This window comes from Podarcis vaucheri (assembly GCF_965113315.1).
Source record: "Podarcis vaucheri genome assembly, chromosome: 8".
Lineage (NCBI taxonomy): Eukaryota > Metazoa > Chordata > Lepidosauria > Squamata > Lacertidae > Podarcis > Podarcis vaucheri.
Genome location: NC_138766.1, coordinates 45,018,524 through 45,036,155, shown reverse-complemented (window position 1 = coordinate 45,036,155; position 17,632 = coordinate 45,018,524). Strand labels below are relative to the sequence as shown.

Sequence of the window (17,632 nt, the reverse complement as noted above, 5' to 3'; positions counted from 1 at the left end):
AAAAATATGGTTAGAATGTGTTAAGACAATTATAGGATAGAAAACAGAGGAAGATGGAAAGGAATTGCTGAAACAATTAACAGAAGTGGAATACAAAAAGGGAGGTGTGAGGTCGAGGAAATAAGGGAAAGAAAGATAAGATGTTGAAATTGAAATTTTAAATGGTTTTTGTTTTGTTCTGTTTTGTCTTGTTTTTTTCTTTTATTATGTTTGTTTGTTTGTTATGTATTGTATGTTTTTTTTTTTTTTTGGCTTTTTTGTAGTGTTGTGCTTAATTTGTTGGAAACTTAATAAATATTATTTTAAAAAAATAAAACCAATTAAAAGCACAGAAGAAAGAAAAGAATGTACAAAATCCATATATTGCTTCAATTTAAAGCTGATGAATGAATGAATGGTAATACATAAATGTAAAGTCAATAAGCAGAGATTAGGGCTGCATAAGAATACCTGTTGCCTAGCTCTGCTTAAAAGGTAGCTAAAATTTCAGATCTCAGTCTCAGTACTAAGTGCAATGTGACATATTCATTTCTTTATGAGAAAATGTTAAGAGGAAAATTTTAGTGCTGTCATCCTTAACTCTGGCAATATGTAGCACGATACCAGGAGGACCCGTCTTTAATTTTAAAAGTGTAGCACACTGAATGCATTTTCTAGCCAGTCTGGTGAAGGCTAGTTTCTCTACAGTAAGTCAAACATAGCCCAACAAGTAGTGCTCTAAAAAGCATTCATTCACCAAGGCCTTTGGTGGTAATGAGATTTTGTTGAAGTAATTCAGAAATAAGTCCGTTGACCAGTTTCTGGCTATGTTGAAGCTAAAATCTTTTATTTTTAAAAGACTCCTAATTATTTAGCTGCATGCATAATTTTCTTCAGTTTCATAATGTTTATATTATTAACAATGGCCAGCTAACAATAATTCTTTGTTCTTTACCCTGTGATAGAAATTTAGAAAATGACTTTGAAAATAACTGTGCATCAAGGAAAAATCTGTCAGTTTTAGTTAAGTTCTTTTTTGTTCTACAGTTAATAACAGTCAAATTCTGTTTTTGGAGCAGAGCCTTTTCAGCATGTGATTTGCTTTTATTCACTTCTGGAAGTTCAGTGCTAATCCTGTTAATTGAATGGTTCCTAGATGAATAACATTAGAAAGGGATTGTATGTAAACCCATCTTGGCTAGTGGTGTTAACAATCATTTTTGGTTGTATAGTCAGATGTGGCTTCTTTTAGTCAGGTGGCACCTGTAAGACCTGTGTTTTATTTATATACCATATTGACCCGAATATAAGCCGCACCTTTAAAATTCAAGGGGGGGAAAAGACAATACCCAAATATAAGTTGCTCCCTTAAAATTCTGCAGGCACTCACACTGTTTAATTTCTCCATAGAAGTAATATCTTTCACTGTCATTTAAGAGCTAAACAGCTTTTATAAAGCTTTCTGTGCTAAGAATTTCTCTTGCATAAGTTGACATATGTTCAGGAATACACTGATACTATTAATTCGATACCATGTTGACAGTCTAGCATGTATGTGTTATAAACATGAGCTGTTTTCTACTTTTCGTGTTTTGTTTACAGGAGAATAATGGTTGCATGTAGCATAATAAGATGCCACCTGATCTGACAGTTGTTCTCCATCATAATTGTTTTGCTACATCAGACTTGGGTTCAGTGTAGTCCAGCGCTCTGTCACCAACAGCAGCCAGTAAGGTGATCCTGGAAAACACACAGGTAGTGATAGAAGAGAGGGCCTATTTGTCCCTAGAATTAGGTAATCAGATAGATGTTGTCTCTGAGTATGGAGGATCTAGTTTTTTTTATTTGCTTTAAGTTGAAGAGGATTTAGAGAGCTCTTGGCATAAAATGGTTAAAGTCAAATGATAATTTCTTTCCAAATGGGCTGCACAGGAGAAATTCCAACACACTTGTGCAAGGGTAACATGATCTCCCATGTTGAAAGATCCATTTTTTGCTTTTATGGTTAAACCTATTGCCAGGTCATTCATTTTTAAAATTTCCTGGCCAGTGCATTTATATGTTGAATAAATATCTCATTTTATTGGTCCTGGACCAGTTGTTAATTTCACCGTACTACCCAAGAACCTAAGAGCTCAGAGAGAGGAAATACTTTTCTTCATTCCTTGCACATCATGATTTTACAAGCTTTATTATGTTCCATCTTGGCTTCCATTTTCGGAACTAAAATATTCTAATTTCTTCCACCTTTCCCTGTATGCAAGATGCTTGGCTTATTTTGGTAATTAGCTACTCAGTGATCGTCCAGCTGCAGGGAGTATTCAAATGCACGTGCACCATAGATCTATGTAATGACATAATAACAAAAATGTATAGTTCTGTTTTCAGCTAATAGGATACCCACCAAATGATGGGAATTTTTGTAGCAATATGGTCATAGCAGGGCACATCTTTTTACAGCTGATTTTTCTCCATTGTTTCTTTTCTTGGCCACTGTTCCCTTCTTTTTGTCCTTTGAGACCTCTGCCTCTATCTGCTGCCTCATTGGCATGCTTGCCTCTGGCTGTTTACGTGCCTTCTCTTTTTCATTCTTTTTCAGCTGTGGCTTATCCTTGTGGCTATTAGTGAGATGCCAGCCTCAAAAAAATAAAATAAGAATAAAATCATTCAAATGGATGGATCCTTGCTGGTTTTTATTGACAGTCATGAAAATAGGTTGGCGTAGTGCAGGGTGCTGAGCCATGGGCCAGATGAGGCCCACCAATCTCTGTAAATTGGTTTACAGGCTTCTTCCTCCACATTGGAGTTCTGAGCTAGAAGTAGATGAACCTCACAGCCCAGTGTTGCAGTGGGGGGAAATTATGCTGTCTTTTCAGAGACGATTCTCGGCAGTTCAGAAGTAGGTCTCTGAAGAACAGAAACCGCTACCATTCTGGTATGTGTGTGTGATGCATGTTCCTTTTCCAGTCTTTCTCTTCCATGAGGTTGTTTTCCAGAATAAATGTTGCAGATTCCCTAAACAATATTTTTCCTTCCCTATCAGCTTGGACATCATATTCCTGTGATAGTAGAGTAGTTTAGGCAAAGGCAGGAGAGGTTTTGGACAGTATTGCACAGAGGATCCTTTTTCTAATTATTCCCAATTTTTATTTGGGTGTTTTCACTGCCATAGCACCAATGGCTACGTGAATGAAAGGCTGCTCTTACAACTTATTTTCCGCTCTTCCCTCTGAAAGGGTATCTCCAGAGGGTTTGGATAGTATGGGCTGTGTCGTGGGGACTATAGGAAGAGAAGGGAATTGTCAAAAACCAGACAGAGAAACATTGCCTGAGCAGAGCAGAGCACAAAAAGAGTATTAATTGAGGCAGGGACTTGCTGGCAGGCTTTTCTAAACTGCAAGATATTGGGAGAAAGGATGGAAGACAATAATAACTTGCTGGTCACCACTGACTACCTCTTAAACATGGTCTGTGGATATGTCTTGATTTGGACCATTGGTTTGCTTGTGATGCCTGTTTTTGGAGATCACATCTAACAAATAGACTAATTACTAAACATAAACCTTTAACAATTTCAGGTCCCTTCACAGATGTAGTCACTACAAATCTTAAATTACGAAATCCATCGGACAGAAAAGTATGTTTTAAAGTGAAGACTACAGCACCTCGTCGATACTGTGTGAGGCCAAACAGTGGAATTATTGACCCAGGTTCTTCTGTAACTGTATCAGGTAAAAATGTTTGGCTGTTTTTCTTTCTTTTATTAGCAGTGGGAACCTTTTTCCTCTCCAAGGGCCACATTCCTTCAGATTTTAATTTTATCCTGACTTCTTTTTAAGAGGTGATTTAATTACTGTTTGATTTTATATCAGTGTTTATATTTGATGTTAGCTGCCCTGAGCCTGGTCTTGGCCAGGGAGGGCAGGATACAAATAAAAGTTGTTGTTGTTGTTGTTGTTGTTGTTGTTAATGTAAGTTGTCTGGGTCCACATATGAGCAGTGAGCGGGGCAAATTCCAAAATGGACAGGGCCAAAGCATGCATACACTGACTCCAGTCACCCATCCACACTAATACATAAAGTTTTCTTGACTTCCATTTTGCATACTAAGAAAGGAGCTCCCTTTTTCATCATGCATCATGGAAACCCAGCAAAATGCCCATGCAGAGAACAATCTCTTACTCCACGAACAGCTTTGCAGCAGGGCTCCTTGACTGTATGTGTGCCTGCCTGTCTTCCATTAAGCACCCCTGTCTCTTGGTCAGCATCCCTCTGTCTCCTGTGAGAGTGACAGAGGCAGACACACATATGAAAAAGAGCACTAAGCTAGATCATCTATTGATCATCTATAAATGATCAAAGTGCCATCCGTGGTAGGCTTCCCAAGCTCCCATGCATGACTTCCTCCAGTCTCTCTCCCATCCTTACCTTCTCTCTGATGATGAGACTGGAAGAAGTCAACTCTCTCAACTCTCTTCTCTTTTAGAGCTTGGATCCAAGGAGTGTATCTTTGGATCCAAATTATATATGCAAAATATTAGGGCCAGAAGAATTCTCTGCAAACTCTCTTTCTCTGGTGATCATATCATTCCTGTTTGAAGGAGTGTGGCAGATCTCTTCTGTCCTCCTCTGCTAACATTCAAGGTCCTGGGCATCTCTTACCCAATATTTGTATACATCACAGTGGTAATGGGTGGCCCTTTAATAAATTCTTCCCACCATTTTCAGATGTTTCAAACTTCTGTCTGCTTTAACTTAATTACATACTTACATCAAATTTGGAAGCTCAGGTTGTTATGTGGAAATAGAAATCCTGATTTTGCAAGTGAACTTGTTTTCATAATATTGGGGCATAACAGATAACTATAAAAGGCAAATTTGCAATAAATAATAGAACTTGATTCTTGCAAGAGATCTTGTTTATTATCTGTTCCAAATGACTGCACAGTTCTTTCATGCTGAGTTTAAAATTTTGAAATTCACAGGAAAAGTAGGTAGCATGCCTCTAGTAATTCATATTTTGTCTATTATACAGTGATGTTACAGCCTTTTGATTATGATCCAAATGAGAAGAGTAAACATAAGTTTATGGTACAGACAATCTTTGCTCCCTCAAACATTACAGATATGGAAGCAGTGGTAAGTAAATATATTTCAGTATTGTAAACTAACAAGATGAATTCTTACTTTTTGCCTTTTGCCATATTTTATCCAGTAGGGTTCTTGTATTATGTTCAACATACCGGTATATTTTGAGTGTCCAACTTCTCCTCCTCTGTTGCTTTGCTGGCACAAGCTGGAAGAAAGAATACTGTTGCGAGAGACCTCAAAATGTACATTCCACTTAGGAACTAAGCCTTGAGCTGCTTTCTTCATCTTCAGGGGAAAAAGTGTATTTGCCATCAGTCGTTGTTACACCAATACTTACTTGGAACTAGTTGCATAAACTAGCCATTTTAATGCATTAGACATTAATGTTGGTCACACTTTTTTAAAAAAGTGTGCTTAATGTTACCACTTCTATTTTGAAGAAAAAATGGCCTGCTTCTTTTCTGACAAAATTTCAGTAGAATATAACATGGTTGTACAGTACTAAGCGCAGGAAGTAGTATCTACAAGGATTATCTTTGTTTTCTGCCTTTAAATTTCATAAATGCTGTTGCAAAGTGGTGCACGTCTTTCCTTGTTACTGGTAATTTATTGGATTGCTGTTTCACTTCCCCTGATAAGATCTATAATCTGAAGAGTCTTGTGTTTATCAATTTTGTGGCAAATACAACTTCAGAGTTTCTAATTTTAGAAAGTAGGGGGAATCTCTTCTTTCAGGGAATATGCCAATCAAATTTCCTTCCTGATAGCCTGATCCAAACAAAAAATAAAATAAAATATTTCCCCCCCCCCACTATCTTTGAACATGACATGTTTTAGTCCCCCCCCCATTTGATATCCACCAAAGCACTGAAGATTAGGCTGAGAGATAGTATCGTTTCTTTGTTTATTAAGCAGAGAGGTGCACAAGCCCCATACCTGTGTATGTTATATTTTCTGTTACATCTAAACTGGAAGCCTATGCTTGCCAGAAATGGAACAAACCATGGTTTCAGATCCTGGTAACCATAGCCTCCCAATTTGGGGAGTGTAGTGGGATATAGTGGGAGTGTAGTGGGATATAGTGGGAATGTATGGCTAATTAAACCAGGAAAACTTATAGTGGTATACCCCAGTGTGCTCAGACACAAGACTTGTACATATTTTTGCTTAATATCTTCCCAGACTTGGTTTGCCTAAGAGCTTCATGTCTAAGTAATTATTTAAACCATGATTTCCCACTTCTAAGCCTATTCAGTCTTAAAATACTGTGTATTTGGCAAAGTTTGCATATTATGACTTACTAAAAAGCAGCTAAAATTTAATTTATTTTCATTGTCCTAGTGGAAGGATGCAAAGTCTGATGACTTAATGGACTCCAAATTGAGATGTGTATTTGAAATGCCTAATGAAAATGATAAGCTGGTAAGTAAATAAACAAAAATGAAACAACTTCAAGTAGTGATTTTATAACAACATATCTTAAGCTAAGAATGTGCTTTGTAGTTGTTTTGTATCTGAACAGCTTATGTAATTGTATTAAATAAATTAAAATATGGGGCAGTGTAACCAGTGATTCAGTAGCACACAAAAAGCTTTGTATTTTTACATTTCTTTTTAGCATACAGTATAAGTGCACTATTTTCTGTAACCTCCCTATCAGTCTCTTCTTCATCAGTGTGTGCCATATGAAATTGTGCATGCATATCCCTAGCTCATTTTGTCAAAGTGAAAGCTGCCTTGGTTCCACCTCTTGAAAACTGTGTTGCTTACACAGTGAGTGCAAGCTAGTCAGTTGGGAAGATGGGGTGTGTTTCAAAGAGGTGCAATGACCTTGTCACTGGGAACTGAGCAACAAAACTTCAAGACTCCCATGTATGATCACATAAAAATCTTTGAAGAAGGGTAGCAGTTCGAAAGATAAAGCAGTATGGTAATATATTCTAAGAGCTCTATGTTTTTATGACACAATGAGCTATGGGCAATCCTACAATACTCTCCTGTTAAGGAGGATGAAACAAGTTGGAAGCATGAGTGAAAGGGGTTATTAGCATAGGAACTTCTATATTTTTTATTTCAGTGCTGTAGCTAAAAGCTACAAGTGTGAGATCTGAGAAAAGGAAGCTGACAGTATGCATCCAATTCCTTCTTTGCCAATTTAGGCTGCACCATTTTACCTGGTACCTGGTGTTAAGTTGCACATGCTGTATAGGTACGTAGGAAATTGTCCTGGGCAGCAGAACATGGTTGTCATACTATTTGTAAGGATGTGCTTTTTGTTGATTCTTGCATGAAGATGCACCATTGCTCACTGTTGACCCAAGACATTTGCTGCCTAAAATAGAGCTCCAGTGCCCTCTCCCGTTCAGGGGCAACAGTTTTCAAAACGCTTGCTTGCAGCATTCAGACAGCAATTCCTGCCCTTACTGCCTGCCATCTCATAGTGTTTCCTAAAGCAGGGCTAGCCTTGCCACTGGTGTAACTGTAGTCAGGGTATCTAGAAATTGATATGGCCAAGATCATGCTATGAAGCACAGAACTCTTAGATTTAATGAAAAAGCTGCTAAATCCTAACGCCTTGAGATCTGTAATGTTCTTAAAACTGTCTTCTAATTTTCGTTATTGAGAGACTTAAATGGGCCATTGTTTTGCAAAATATTTAAAAACTTCAGATAGCCACAGTAATGGCATGATGATAACCTTGGTACAACTTAAGAATTCCTGCCTGTGATTCTTAAATCCTTGTTCTTTTGCCTCTACAAATCTGTTGCCCTCCAATATCCTTTATGCTTTCCTCTTCTCCCCCTGCCCTGCATCAATAGCCCAAGCTATTGCCACTTAGTTATTGCGGTCATTGTCACAAAGGTAAATAAATGTATGGCCTTGAATTCCATTTGCAATATTTTGAACAGTGTACCTAAGGAAGAGGTTGCTGTGGGAAAGTTGAGGGCCAGCTCTCACATGATTATACATGGTTGGGTTGTGGGGAAAAGTGAAACCTATATCCAGACAAGGATGTAGGAACTTTTAAATCTAGTTAGTTGGGGTAATTTACCAGTCCATAATTGATAGAGACAGGGAAGACCATGCTTTAATCTCTAGGGTTGGGGTAGAAAGTTATATACTATATCATCCACCTTAAGAAGAAAGACAATTTAAAGCTTTTCAGAAGTATTATTCACTTTGTCCACCATGCACTGATGTTTGATATTTGCTAGCTTAGTTTTCCATTTATTAAACCAGAAGATTATTTGCAGATTTTTTTGTATTTCAAGCATGTTTCCTTGATACAATTAGTTATGTAGCACTGCTATTTTTTATAGAAAGTGCTGCTTTACAGAAAATAGGAGACAGGAAACAGTGAACTTAACTGAGCTGGAGGATACACTATAATCCAGCCAGAAATCTGTTCGCTATGGTTTTGCCGTTGAAGTTCTGCTGTCAAGCTGCTTTTAAAATTTCTTGTCAGCAGTTGGAAGTGCTGTGGAAACCCCAACAAAAGTAGCCTTAGCTTCTATATGTGGTTCTGTATATAGTTTACAGTATACAGTGGAACCTTGGTTCCCGAACAGCATAGTTTCCGAACAAATCGGCTCCCAAATGCCGCAAACCTGGAAGTTAAGTGTTCTGGTTTGTGAACATTTTTCAGAAGCTGAACGTCTGATGCAGCTTCCGCTTGACTGCAGGAAGCTCCTGCAGCCAATCGGAAGCTGTGCCTTGATTTTCGAATGGGCTCCCAGAATAGATTAAGTTTGAGAACCAAGGTACCACTGTATTGTGTATAGCACAATCATATACATATTTAGCCAGAAGTAAGTCCTGCTGTTTTCAGTGAGGCTTACTCTCTACTAAGTGATTAGATTAGCACCCTTAGTCAATAAAATCAATAAAAGAAGCTAGCTTTTTTGCCTATTCCTGTCTTGTAAGCTGTTACTTGACTGCTTGTGCATAACATTTATGTTTTTCTAAGTAGCAGAGAGGGGTTGCAGAGCCTAATCCTTTAGCCGTTGGTTTAGTCACTCCCCTAAGTCTTGCAATGAGAGATCTGCTGAGTGCTGAGGGCATGTCTCAGCTTCCACCTCAGACTTTATCTTCATCAGGATCCGTACACATAACTCCATCCAACAGCAAGAATCTTCAGATACCTGCAAGTTATAGCCAGAAGATTGACATGATGGAGCAAGGCAGTGAGGTCAAACACAAGATGAATCAGGTTTGTTTTAGGGAGCTGAAAGCACTCAAACTCTTCTAGTGCCTCAGTGGTTAATTGAATTTATTGTAGTTAGCTAAGAAAATATCAATAGGCTTAAATTGGAAGAGAGCATTATTTGAGAAAGACCTCGACTATGAAAATGGGTAAAATAGCATTACTTTTGTAGTGTATCCTGCTCTCAAATTTTGCTTTATTAATTTTTGTTGCTAGGATTGAGATATATGGCAAGGGGAAGAAGTGAAAGGCCTCAGATGGAAGGGACCAAAAAGGGTTAGTAAGGCAGTTGAAACAGTCTTAGGGCAGGAGCCTAAATTCTCCTTGGCAACTGGAAACAAATCTTTGGATTTGTTCTGATATTACACCAAGCCATGGTTTGGTTCTGAGAACTGCCTCAAAAGAGCCCATTCACTCCATCCTCCCCTTGTACATGTGGTTATTTTCTGGTTTTCACAAATCATAGTTTGTCACTATTTCTGAACCAGGAAACCATGGTTTGCACTTTTCCTGCAAAAAAGGAATGTCCATAGGGTAGAATTATTTGCTGTAGCTGAAAGAAATGTGTCAATAATATTTGACAGAGATAACAGTTGATATTAAGGGGGTTATTAGTTTACAAAATATACTTATCTGAAATGTTACAGTTATTTTAATTCCAAACCTTGTACTGGCCTAGGTACTATGCATTATAAATGTTTCCTATTAAAACTCTTTTAAAAAATGATAATTTTAGGAAGCCAAATTTTGTGCTTGATTCAACCTTGTATGTGTCAAATGCATACAGCATACACAATGACGTCTTACTGTACTTTGCAAGTCTGTGTCTATTGCCATATCATTTATTCAAGCCTATACTGTTTGTATTATAATCAAATACAGTAAAAATGTTTCCTAAATATTTGAAGTTTCTTGAGTCATATTGCAGATTGGACACTGTGCTTAGTGACTGCCACATGAAATACATAGTTTTTCAGTTCTTGATGTCCTAACTTCTTTCTCTGCCATGCTCTAATTTATTCCTCTCCATTATATCAACTAATCGTAAGGCAGCATTACCTTTTGCAGTGATGTTAATGCTAATCCTGGTTAGCTCAAAATCACAGTTGGCAAACACATTAAGAAAGGGGAGCATAAGGAGTGTGCAAGCCCAGGGACATTCCTAATCTCCCAACCATGATTGGGTCATCAGGAACATTGTGTGGACCCGATTACTCTCTCTCTTACACCCAGGGCTAAGATGTTTATTTCTGTTGAGTTTTTCTCATCTTAGAATCAGGTGGGTACAAATTGTTTCTCTATTTTTAATCCACTTGAATTTTTTTTTAAAAAAATTGATGTTGGAAAATTTTGTAAAGGGTTCACCCTATCTAGGGTTTTCCTAAGATATGCCAGTGGACAACAGCTTTAAGTGAAAAATTAGGCCTTTATTAATACAAATGTATGTAGAGTCAGCAAATCAGGCTGGCTGAACTTTGATCCTCTCGGGCATTATCTTTTATACACGTTCAGCTACACAGGCAATTACCATTTCAGACAATTACAGCAGTTACAGAATCACACTTACAGCACACTGTCATTATTCTTAAACCACTTGGAGGTCCTTTGGCTTTTCTGACTAGCCCACCCCAACTTTCTCATGTGCATACACATGGCCACAGGGTGTGTGCCTGTGTATCCCCCCCCCCACTTTTTGGTTATTATGTTACTTATTTTCTGTTTTTATACTGTAAACTGTCCTGTGATCTTTGGATAAGGGGCAGTATGTGAATTTTATAAATAATAACCATCTTTCTTCATTGTCTTCTGATTAATTGCTCTTTGTATTAGATGTCTGCCAATGTCTGCTTTCAGGTATCTCTGCTGGGTCTCTTCTTGACCCAGGATTTAGTGTAATAACTATACTATACATCTCCTAGTGTTTTGTTCATACCTCATCTGTTTACATTTTGTTCCTTTCACTTGTGCTAGGAACTGTAAGAGAACACAGGCTTGTGTATACTTCTATTTTAAAACAATTTGTTCTTTGGGAAAGATTTAGTAAAGCTCATATGCAGATTTCAGACTGCAAAGCTCTAAGTGAGGAAAATGAATTCAGAGATGAAATAAAATGGGGAAATGGTCCTGCAACATATCTTTATCAATCATCTTTAACAATGGTTATTCTCTGGTTGTTTTTTCAGCTTTGTCATCTTTGTAACTAACTTGGTATCCCCCCCCCCATGGTACTAAAACTAAAAAACGCTTAATTCTAGCTTTGATTAAAGAAAATCCTGTTCTGAAACCATGTTTAATATTTGCAGAATGACATAGATGCAAGCAAATCTGCTCCAATACTGAATACAGCTAAGCAGGATGGTCCAATGCCAAAACCACACAGTGTTTCGCTTAATGACACCGAAACAAGGAAGCTAGTGGAAGAATGCAAAAGACTTCAGGCGGATGTGGTGAAACTATCAGAGGAAAACAGACATCTGAGAGTAAGTTCATAAGAGCAGATTCATGAAAGTTGTTTTTAAAAAACCACCCTGTTTAAACGGAAGTATTTATCATAGTACCCTTATTATACATCCCATATCATTTTCTTCCAAGAACAAAGAATTGTTAAGCAATAGGCAACATCACAGTAGCAGACATGATGGGATTTCACAGGGCTCTCCTCCTCACCCACCTCACACCTGAGCAGATTTTGGAGAAGCGTAAGGAACTGTGGAGGGGAGGAAAGGATGTCACCCACAGGATTTAGCAAACCTACAGCAAATTTCCCGGTCAGAGTATGTTTAATTCTTCAGATTTTTAATGTCAGAGATAAAGTTTAATTTTTTAATAACACACAGTAAAATAATTTGACGCTGGCTTCAACTTAAGCGACTTTTCTTAACTGATAGTCCTGTTAGCACCAAGCCTGCTCTGTTCATGTGCCTGTTGTTAAGCACTACCTCCAAACCAGAATATCAAACCAGAATCTGACTAATCAGATTTGTTGATGAAAATAAAATTATTCTTAAAACTTAGTTCACATTTTAAACTAGGATTTAGACTCTAAGATCCTGCCTAGGTCACCTAGATGCCTGTGGGAAACCGACAAGCAGGACTCAAGGACAAGATCACTCTCCCCTCCTGTAGTTTCTAGCTTCTTATTCAAAAACATACTGCTTCCAACTGCTGAGGCAGCATATAGCTGTCTTAGCTAGCAGCCATTGATAACCCCATGAATTTGTTCAATCTTCTTTTAAAGCCACCCAAGTTTGTGACTATCACTGGCATTCCATCGTGTGGGAGCAAGTTCCATAGTTTAACTGTGCTATGTGAAAAAGTACTTTCTTTTCTATGAAAGTTTTTTCTTTTATATGTGAGTTTACTGTGAGGTTCCCTTGGTTTGAATCCAAGAGATGTCATCCTGTAATTGTCATCAAGAGTATGTCCTGTATTCTAGTGTCTGTGAAAACTACACACTTTGCAGAGATGAGGTAGCTGGAGGGTATAAAATAGGAGTGCAGGATCACCCACTTTTAAATCATGAAGATTTATGACTACAAACAAAAGAACATAACACTTACTCTGCGTCTCATGGACCAACACTGACTTGAATCCAATTTGCAGTATTCCATGTGCATGTAGAAAATTTCTCACTCCCCCTTCCCAAAAGAGCCACTCCCACCCCAAGGTACTGTAGAGGGTCCAAGTATGATACCTGAAAGTGTATGATTTCTGTCCAAGAGTTGCAGTTCTGCAGCTGGAATCACCAACCTCATATACCATGTGCAAGTAGAAGTTCTTTCTGCTCATGCACAAAGCTCTGGGATTCCAAACAGTCTTCTTTGCCTAGTAACTATTAGCTTTGCTCCTAGAAAGTTTTAGTTTATTTACAGCCTGATATATGAAATTTTAATCAGAAGTAAGTCCAAATTCAGTAGTGCTTAATTTCTAGATAAACATATGTAGTAGTGCAGCTGTTAGCCTTCAAGTAAGTGATCTTGATTATTATGCTTGCATGTGTACAGAGAGCCAAACAGCCAAACAGAAACCTGTCCCTTATAATTATGCACAGTGTAAAATCTATGTGGTATGCATGATTTAAAATTTGTCTGCAGCCTTGTCTCACTCTTTTAGTCCTTGTTTCTCATTATGTCCTTGCCCATGACATCAGTTCTCTTGGCTTTTATCACAGTTGACTGAAGGTCCCTTCCTCTGTTACATGACTATTTTTCCTTGCTGCGCCTTATGCATCACTTCCAACATGGCCTATAAAATATCTGCCCACGTTCTTTCTTCCCTACCCTTGGCATTCTCTGCCTGTCCCTGTAGCTTCCCCCACCCACTGCCCATCTTAAATGGGAAGCCCCTTGGGGTCAGGGACCTATCTGATTTATTCTATTCTGCAAAGTACCATGTACTGATGGCACAATACAAGCACATAGGAATAATAATTAGTTGTGAACATGTATTTTATTTGTTATAAAGTATTTGAGTGTATTCTTATTATTCCTAAAGGGGATCAGTTTTCAGTTACTTAAATTGATCCTTTTTTCTTGGTAATTTTAAAATCTCCTTGATTTAAAACCAACCCACCCTTGAAATAATACTATAACAGCCTGACTAATAATCATAGTCAGTGGCTTCCACTGACAGAAAGGGTTTGGCCTCTCCCGAGAATCAGGGGACTGTCCTAAATGAAGTCAGTTGTTGAACAGGGGGTTGAGGGTAAAGGAGAGATAGGATTTGCCCCAGTTTTCAGCTTTTACACTTCCTTGCATCCAAGGTAGTGTAAGCTTTCCCTTGGTGTTTTTTGTTTGTTTGTTTGTTTGTTTGTTTGTTTTTGCTTGTCTTTACGTTTCATTTCTGAGCATTACACAAAGCCATGCAAATCTTGTGTTCACTGAAAATCTAGAAGGTGCAGTGTTATGCTGTTTGATTAATTTGCAATTCTGAGCTAATAGTGGTGTTCTGGGATAAATTGCCATTATCAGTGGAACAGTTTAAATAGTTGGGTCTTTTGTTTCCCCAGTTTTGTAAGCAGGCTATTATTGATGGTCAATAACAGTAGAAGGATTACTATATTTTGCTGTTGTTGCTAATTTATACACAACATGCTACGTTTTATTTTGTGCTACATTTTGACATCTTTTAAAGTCAGATACTGTGCACACACACAAATAAATTTGTATCTCATCTTAACCTGTCTTAAGTTTTAAAATGTTTTGGTTAAATTCAGATCTGTAACAATCTCTTTGATGATTTTTGATTGATTATTTCCCCCCATGTGTTTTCAGGATGAAGGTTTGAGGCTGAGAAAGGTGGCACACTTGGATAAACCTGGAACATCAGGCTTGGCTCTCCGAGATAATGTCTCCAATCCTCTTCCCTCACTTCTTGTTGTAATTGCAGCCATTTTCATTGGATTCTTTTTAGGGAAATTCATCTTGTAGAGAGGGGAAAAAGAGAGAGAAGCATGCAGAATGCAGCTTCCTTTTTTTTCTTGGCCAGAAAAAAATGTATTTACCTACCACTTCATTGGTAGTATGGCCCCAAGTGACCATTATTGTGTACAGCATCATACAGGCTTTGCCTCTAATGATCTTGCACGGTTAGACAACACAATAAAAAGACAAACTGGCCGGCTGCTGGACAAATTGTATATTAATTCATCAATAGCAGGTGTCAGTTGCACATTCAGTCCTTTATGAAAAGTCATACATAAATAAAGAATTGTTCTTTCTTTCTGTGGTTTTAATAAGAGTTCAAAAATTGTTCAGAGTCTTGTAAATGTTATTTTAATAATCCTTTAAAAAAATTATCTGTTGCTCTTGCCTCTTGGAAAATGATTATTAGAATGTTAATCCCACTTGTTCAGGAATATGATGAGGCATTCTGCGGGGAAATGATTCCTCTTAGTGTGTAAATTTTATCCTTTACCTTACTTTGCTAATATCATGGCAGAATTTCTTACCCCTTGTGAGGCAGTTGTTAAAGTTTTCATCCTTACAGCCCTGTCCCATGGTATTTAACATACAAAAAAATAAAACTGTTAACATACTTTATGCTGGGTAGCTTGTTTCTGTGAATTCCACTTTGAGAAAAGTTTTCCTTCAAGTTTTACACATAACCTTGTCACAGATGAATGTTCAGTTCACTAGCTGTGGCTTGAACTGGTGCCAGTGAAGCTTTGGAAGAAACATAGCTGTTTCCATACTATTTAACAGCGGCAGAAAAGGTTTCTGGCTTTTTAAGCAAAATGAAAGGTTAGAATTAGTTCTGTTTTGGGACATGGGACTAATTACAAGAGGCAGGTATTTTAAACTTGTCTTTTAAAATAGTGGTGGACTTTGCAGGTATCAAATAGGTATATTTCTGTTGATTCATTGATGCTCCCTTATCTGGAGTCCCCAGTAGTCCTTTAATGATCAATAATTTTGCATTCAGGCTGACTAGTCCAGATGTTTTCTGGAAATACATTCTGTGTGACCTTTCCAAATAATTTTTCCTTAAGTACCTTAGGTTGATTCCAGCTGAGCAATCTTTTATCATTTAGTTTTATGAAAGGAAAATAAAGTTTTGTCCAGCAAATATGTCTTGGCACACTTGCCCATTAGCTATGCATACCTTCTATGTTCTAGAAAGTTTATTTTGTTGGGTCTGAACTGCTTCTCCTCACTTAACCTCGTGGCTTGTTTCATTTCTGATCTCTATGTCATTAAGTAGATAATTTTGAAAGCACAATACTTAGCTATTTTTAACTGTTAGCCACCATAGGGAGTTATTTCAGAACTGACATTCTTGAAAGGCTTATTCCTGTAGGCAGAATTTTGTATATTCTTGGATATGGATGCAGCTAACTGTTCGATCTTATGTAGCTGAGAAATGTTCTAGCAAAAATATACATATTGGTTGCCTTTCATTTCTAGTGCTTTTTTATTGGAAAATATACATCATGTACTGTCACTGCTGTCTCTGGCAAACTTTTATAACATGCAATTTGCAAAGAAGAAGATGAACAAACCATTGCATGATGTTTCACTTTAAAAGCATGCAAATACAAACATTTCCTTTTTATGTGTTCTGGTATCTGCATTCAAGTCTTCTCTGACCATGGTGACTGGAAAAAGTATGCTCAAGTCTAATTCTCATTTCATCAGTTCTGAAACCATAAGACTCTCCATACTGTGGTGTATAAATGGTACGTCAGAAGAAATCATTTATTCCTTAAAGGAACTTGACCATTGGAAGATTACAGGGGGAGGGGGGGGGCTAATGTACAGGCTGTAACTTCTGGATGCATTTGGATATTTCTATATGGAAGGAGAAAATTTAAAAGTTACGTTTGCTGTTAAAGGAGTGTACACAAAGGTTTGTAGTAATAGCTACACATTTTAGGGTTAGAGATTAGAGAATAATTCATCAAAGACAAACTGAACTTAGAAGCTTGATATTGAGAAGTATCCTGATGTCAGAAAATAATGACGATCCAGAGACTGCCATCTGATTATCATAAATATTGAATAAGTGATAAATTAAGTAGTGAGAGCCTGTTGGGCCATGTAGTTGGATTATATGTTTTAAAGAGAACTATTATTGAACAAGTCAAGGTGCATTTGGGCGTCATGTCCAGTATACGTAAAGTGCGGTGCTCCTTAAATGGATGCCCTTCTGGTTTCTAATAATCCTTTCATAATTGTATATAAAATGTAATGCTAAACTATTTTTTTGCTCTCAGGAGTGATTTTGGATGATATCAACTGTATTCAGTGAAATTATGTAACACGGATTAAATTGTCTGTTTCTGAAATGGTTAGAACTTTGCCTGCTTGCTTGTGTACATAAATGTGAGGAAAATCTGTCCCTGTTACTAATAAGCGTCAGAAAACTGTGTGTGTGAGAACCTTCTGTCCCCTTAACATTAGATTTCATGTATGTTGTGAATTACTTGATCCTGCAGCCTGGATAGTCATAAGCCTTTGTAACATGTCTTAGTGTACATTACAGCCGAAAACAAATTATGATAGAAAACATTGTGTATTTTAAATTATATAGACAGCCTAAAAGAAGCAGATGAATGAACAGAGAATAAACTATGTATTCGTTCTTTTGCTCAGTAAGTATAAAGTGGCAGAGAAGCATTGTTGAAGCTCTGTTTAATCAGTTTAAAAAGGAAGCCTCTGATAACATAATATTAAATGAAGTTCTGAGGTGTACATCCCTATGCACATATCTTTGTTGTCTACATGTAGACTGATATACTACCGCAGCCCAATACTTTAAGTGGGTGCTATTAGTTTAATTGTAAAAAATGAATTATTTTGAAAATTTGTAAAGGTGTTGAAGTCTTTCCAACTAAGCCTTAAGATTGGTGGTATTGTG

General features: G+C 37.4%; 1 protein-coding gene across 3 annotated transcripts in view; it reads left to right on the top strand.

Moving 5' to 3' along the window:
* The window catches only part of VAPA (VAMP associated protein A), a 30,232-nt gene extending 14,062 nt beyond the window's left edge, over positions 1–16,170 (top strand). Inside the window, exons 1-7 of one of the 3 annotated variants that reach the window (XM_082234923.1) lie at positions 1,712–1,734; positions 3,558–3,710; positions 5,015–5,118; positions 6,412–6,492; positions 9,041–9,280; positions 11,578–11,754; positions 14,548–16,170. In XM_082234923.1, the coding sequence (XP_082091049.1) occupies positions 5,017–5,118; positions 6,412–6,492; positions 9,041–9,280; positions 11,578–11,754; positions 14,548–14,703 (756 nt within the window). In that variant the 5' untranslated portion in view covers positions 1,712–1,734; positions 3,558–3,710; positions 5,015–5,016 and the 3' untranslated portion in view covers positions 14,704–16,170. Of the gene's footprint in view, positions 1–1,711; positions 1,735–3,557; positions 3,711–5,014; positions 5,119–6,411; positions 6,493–9,040; positions 9,281–11,577; positions 11,755–14,547 lie in introns of those variants that run through there. The other 2 variants (XM_082234922.1, XM_082234924.1) reach the window with 2 other exon arrangements.
* Positions 16,171–17,632: the final 1,462 nt, after the last annotated feature.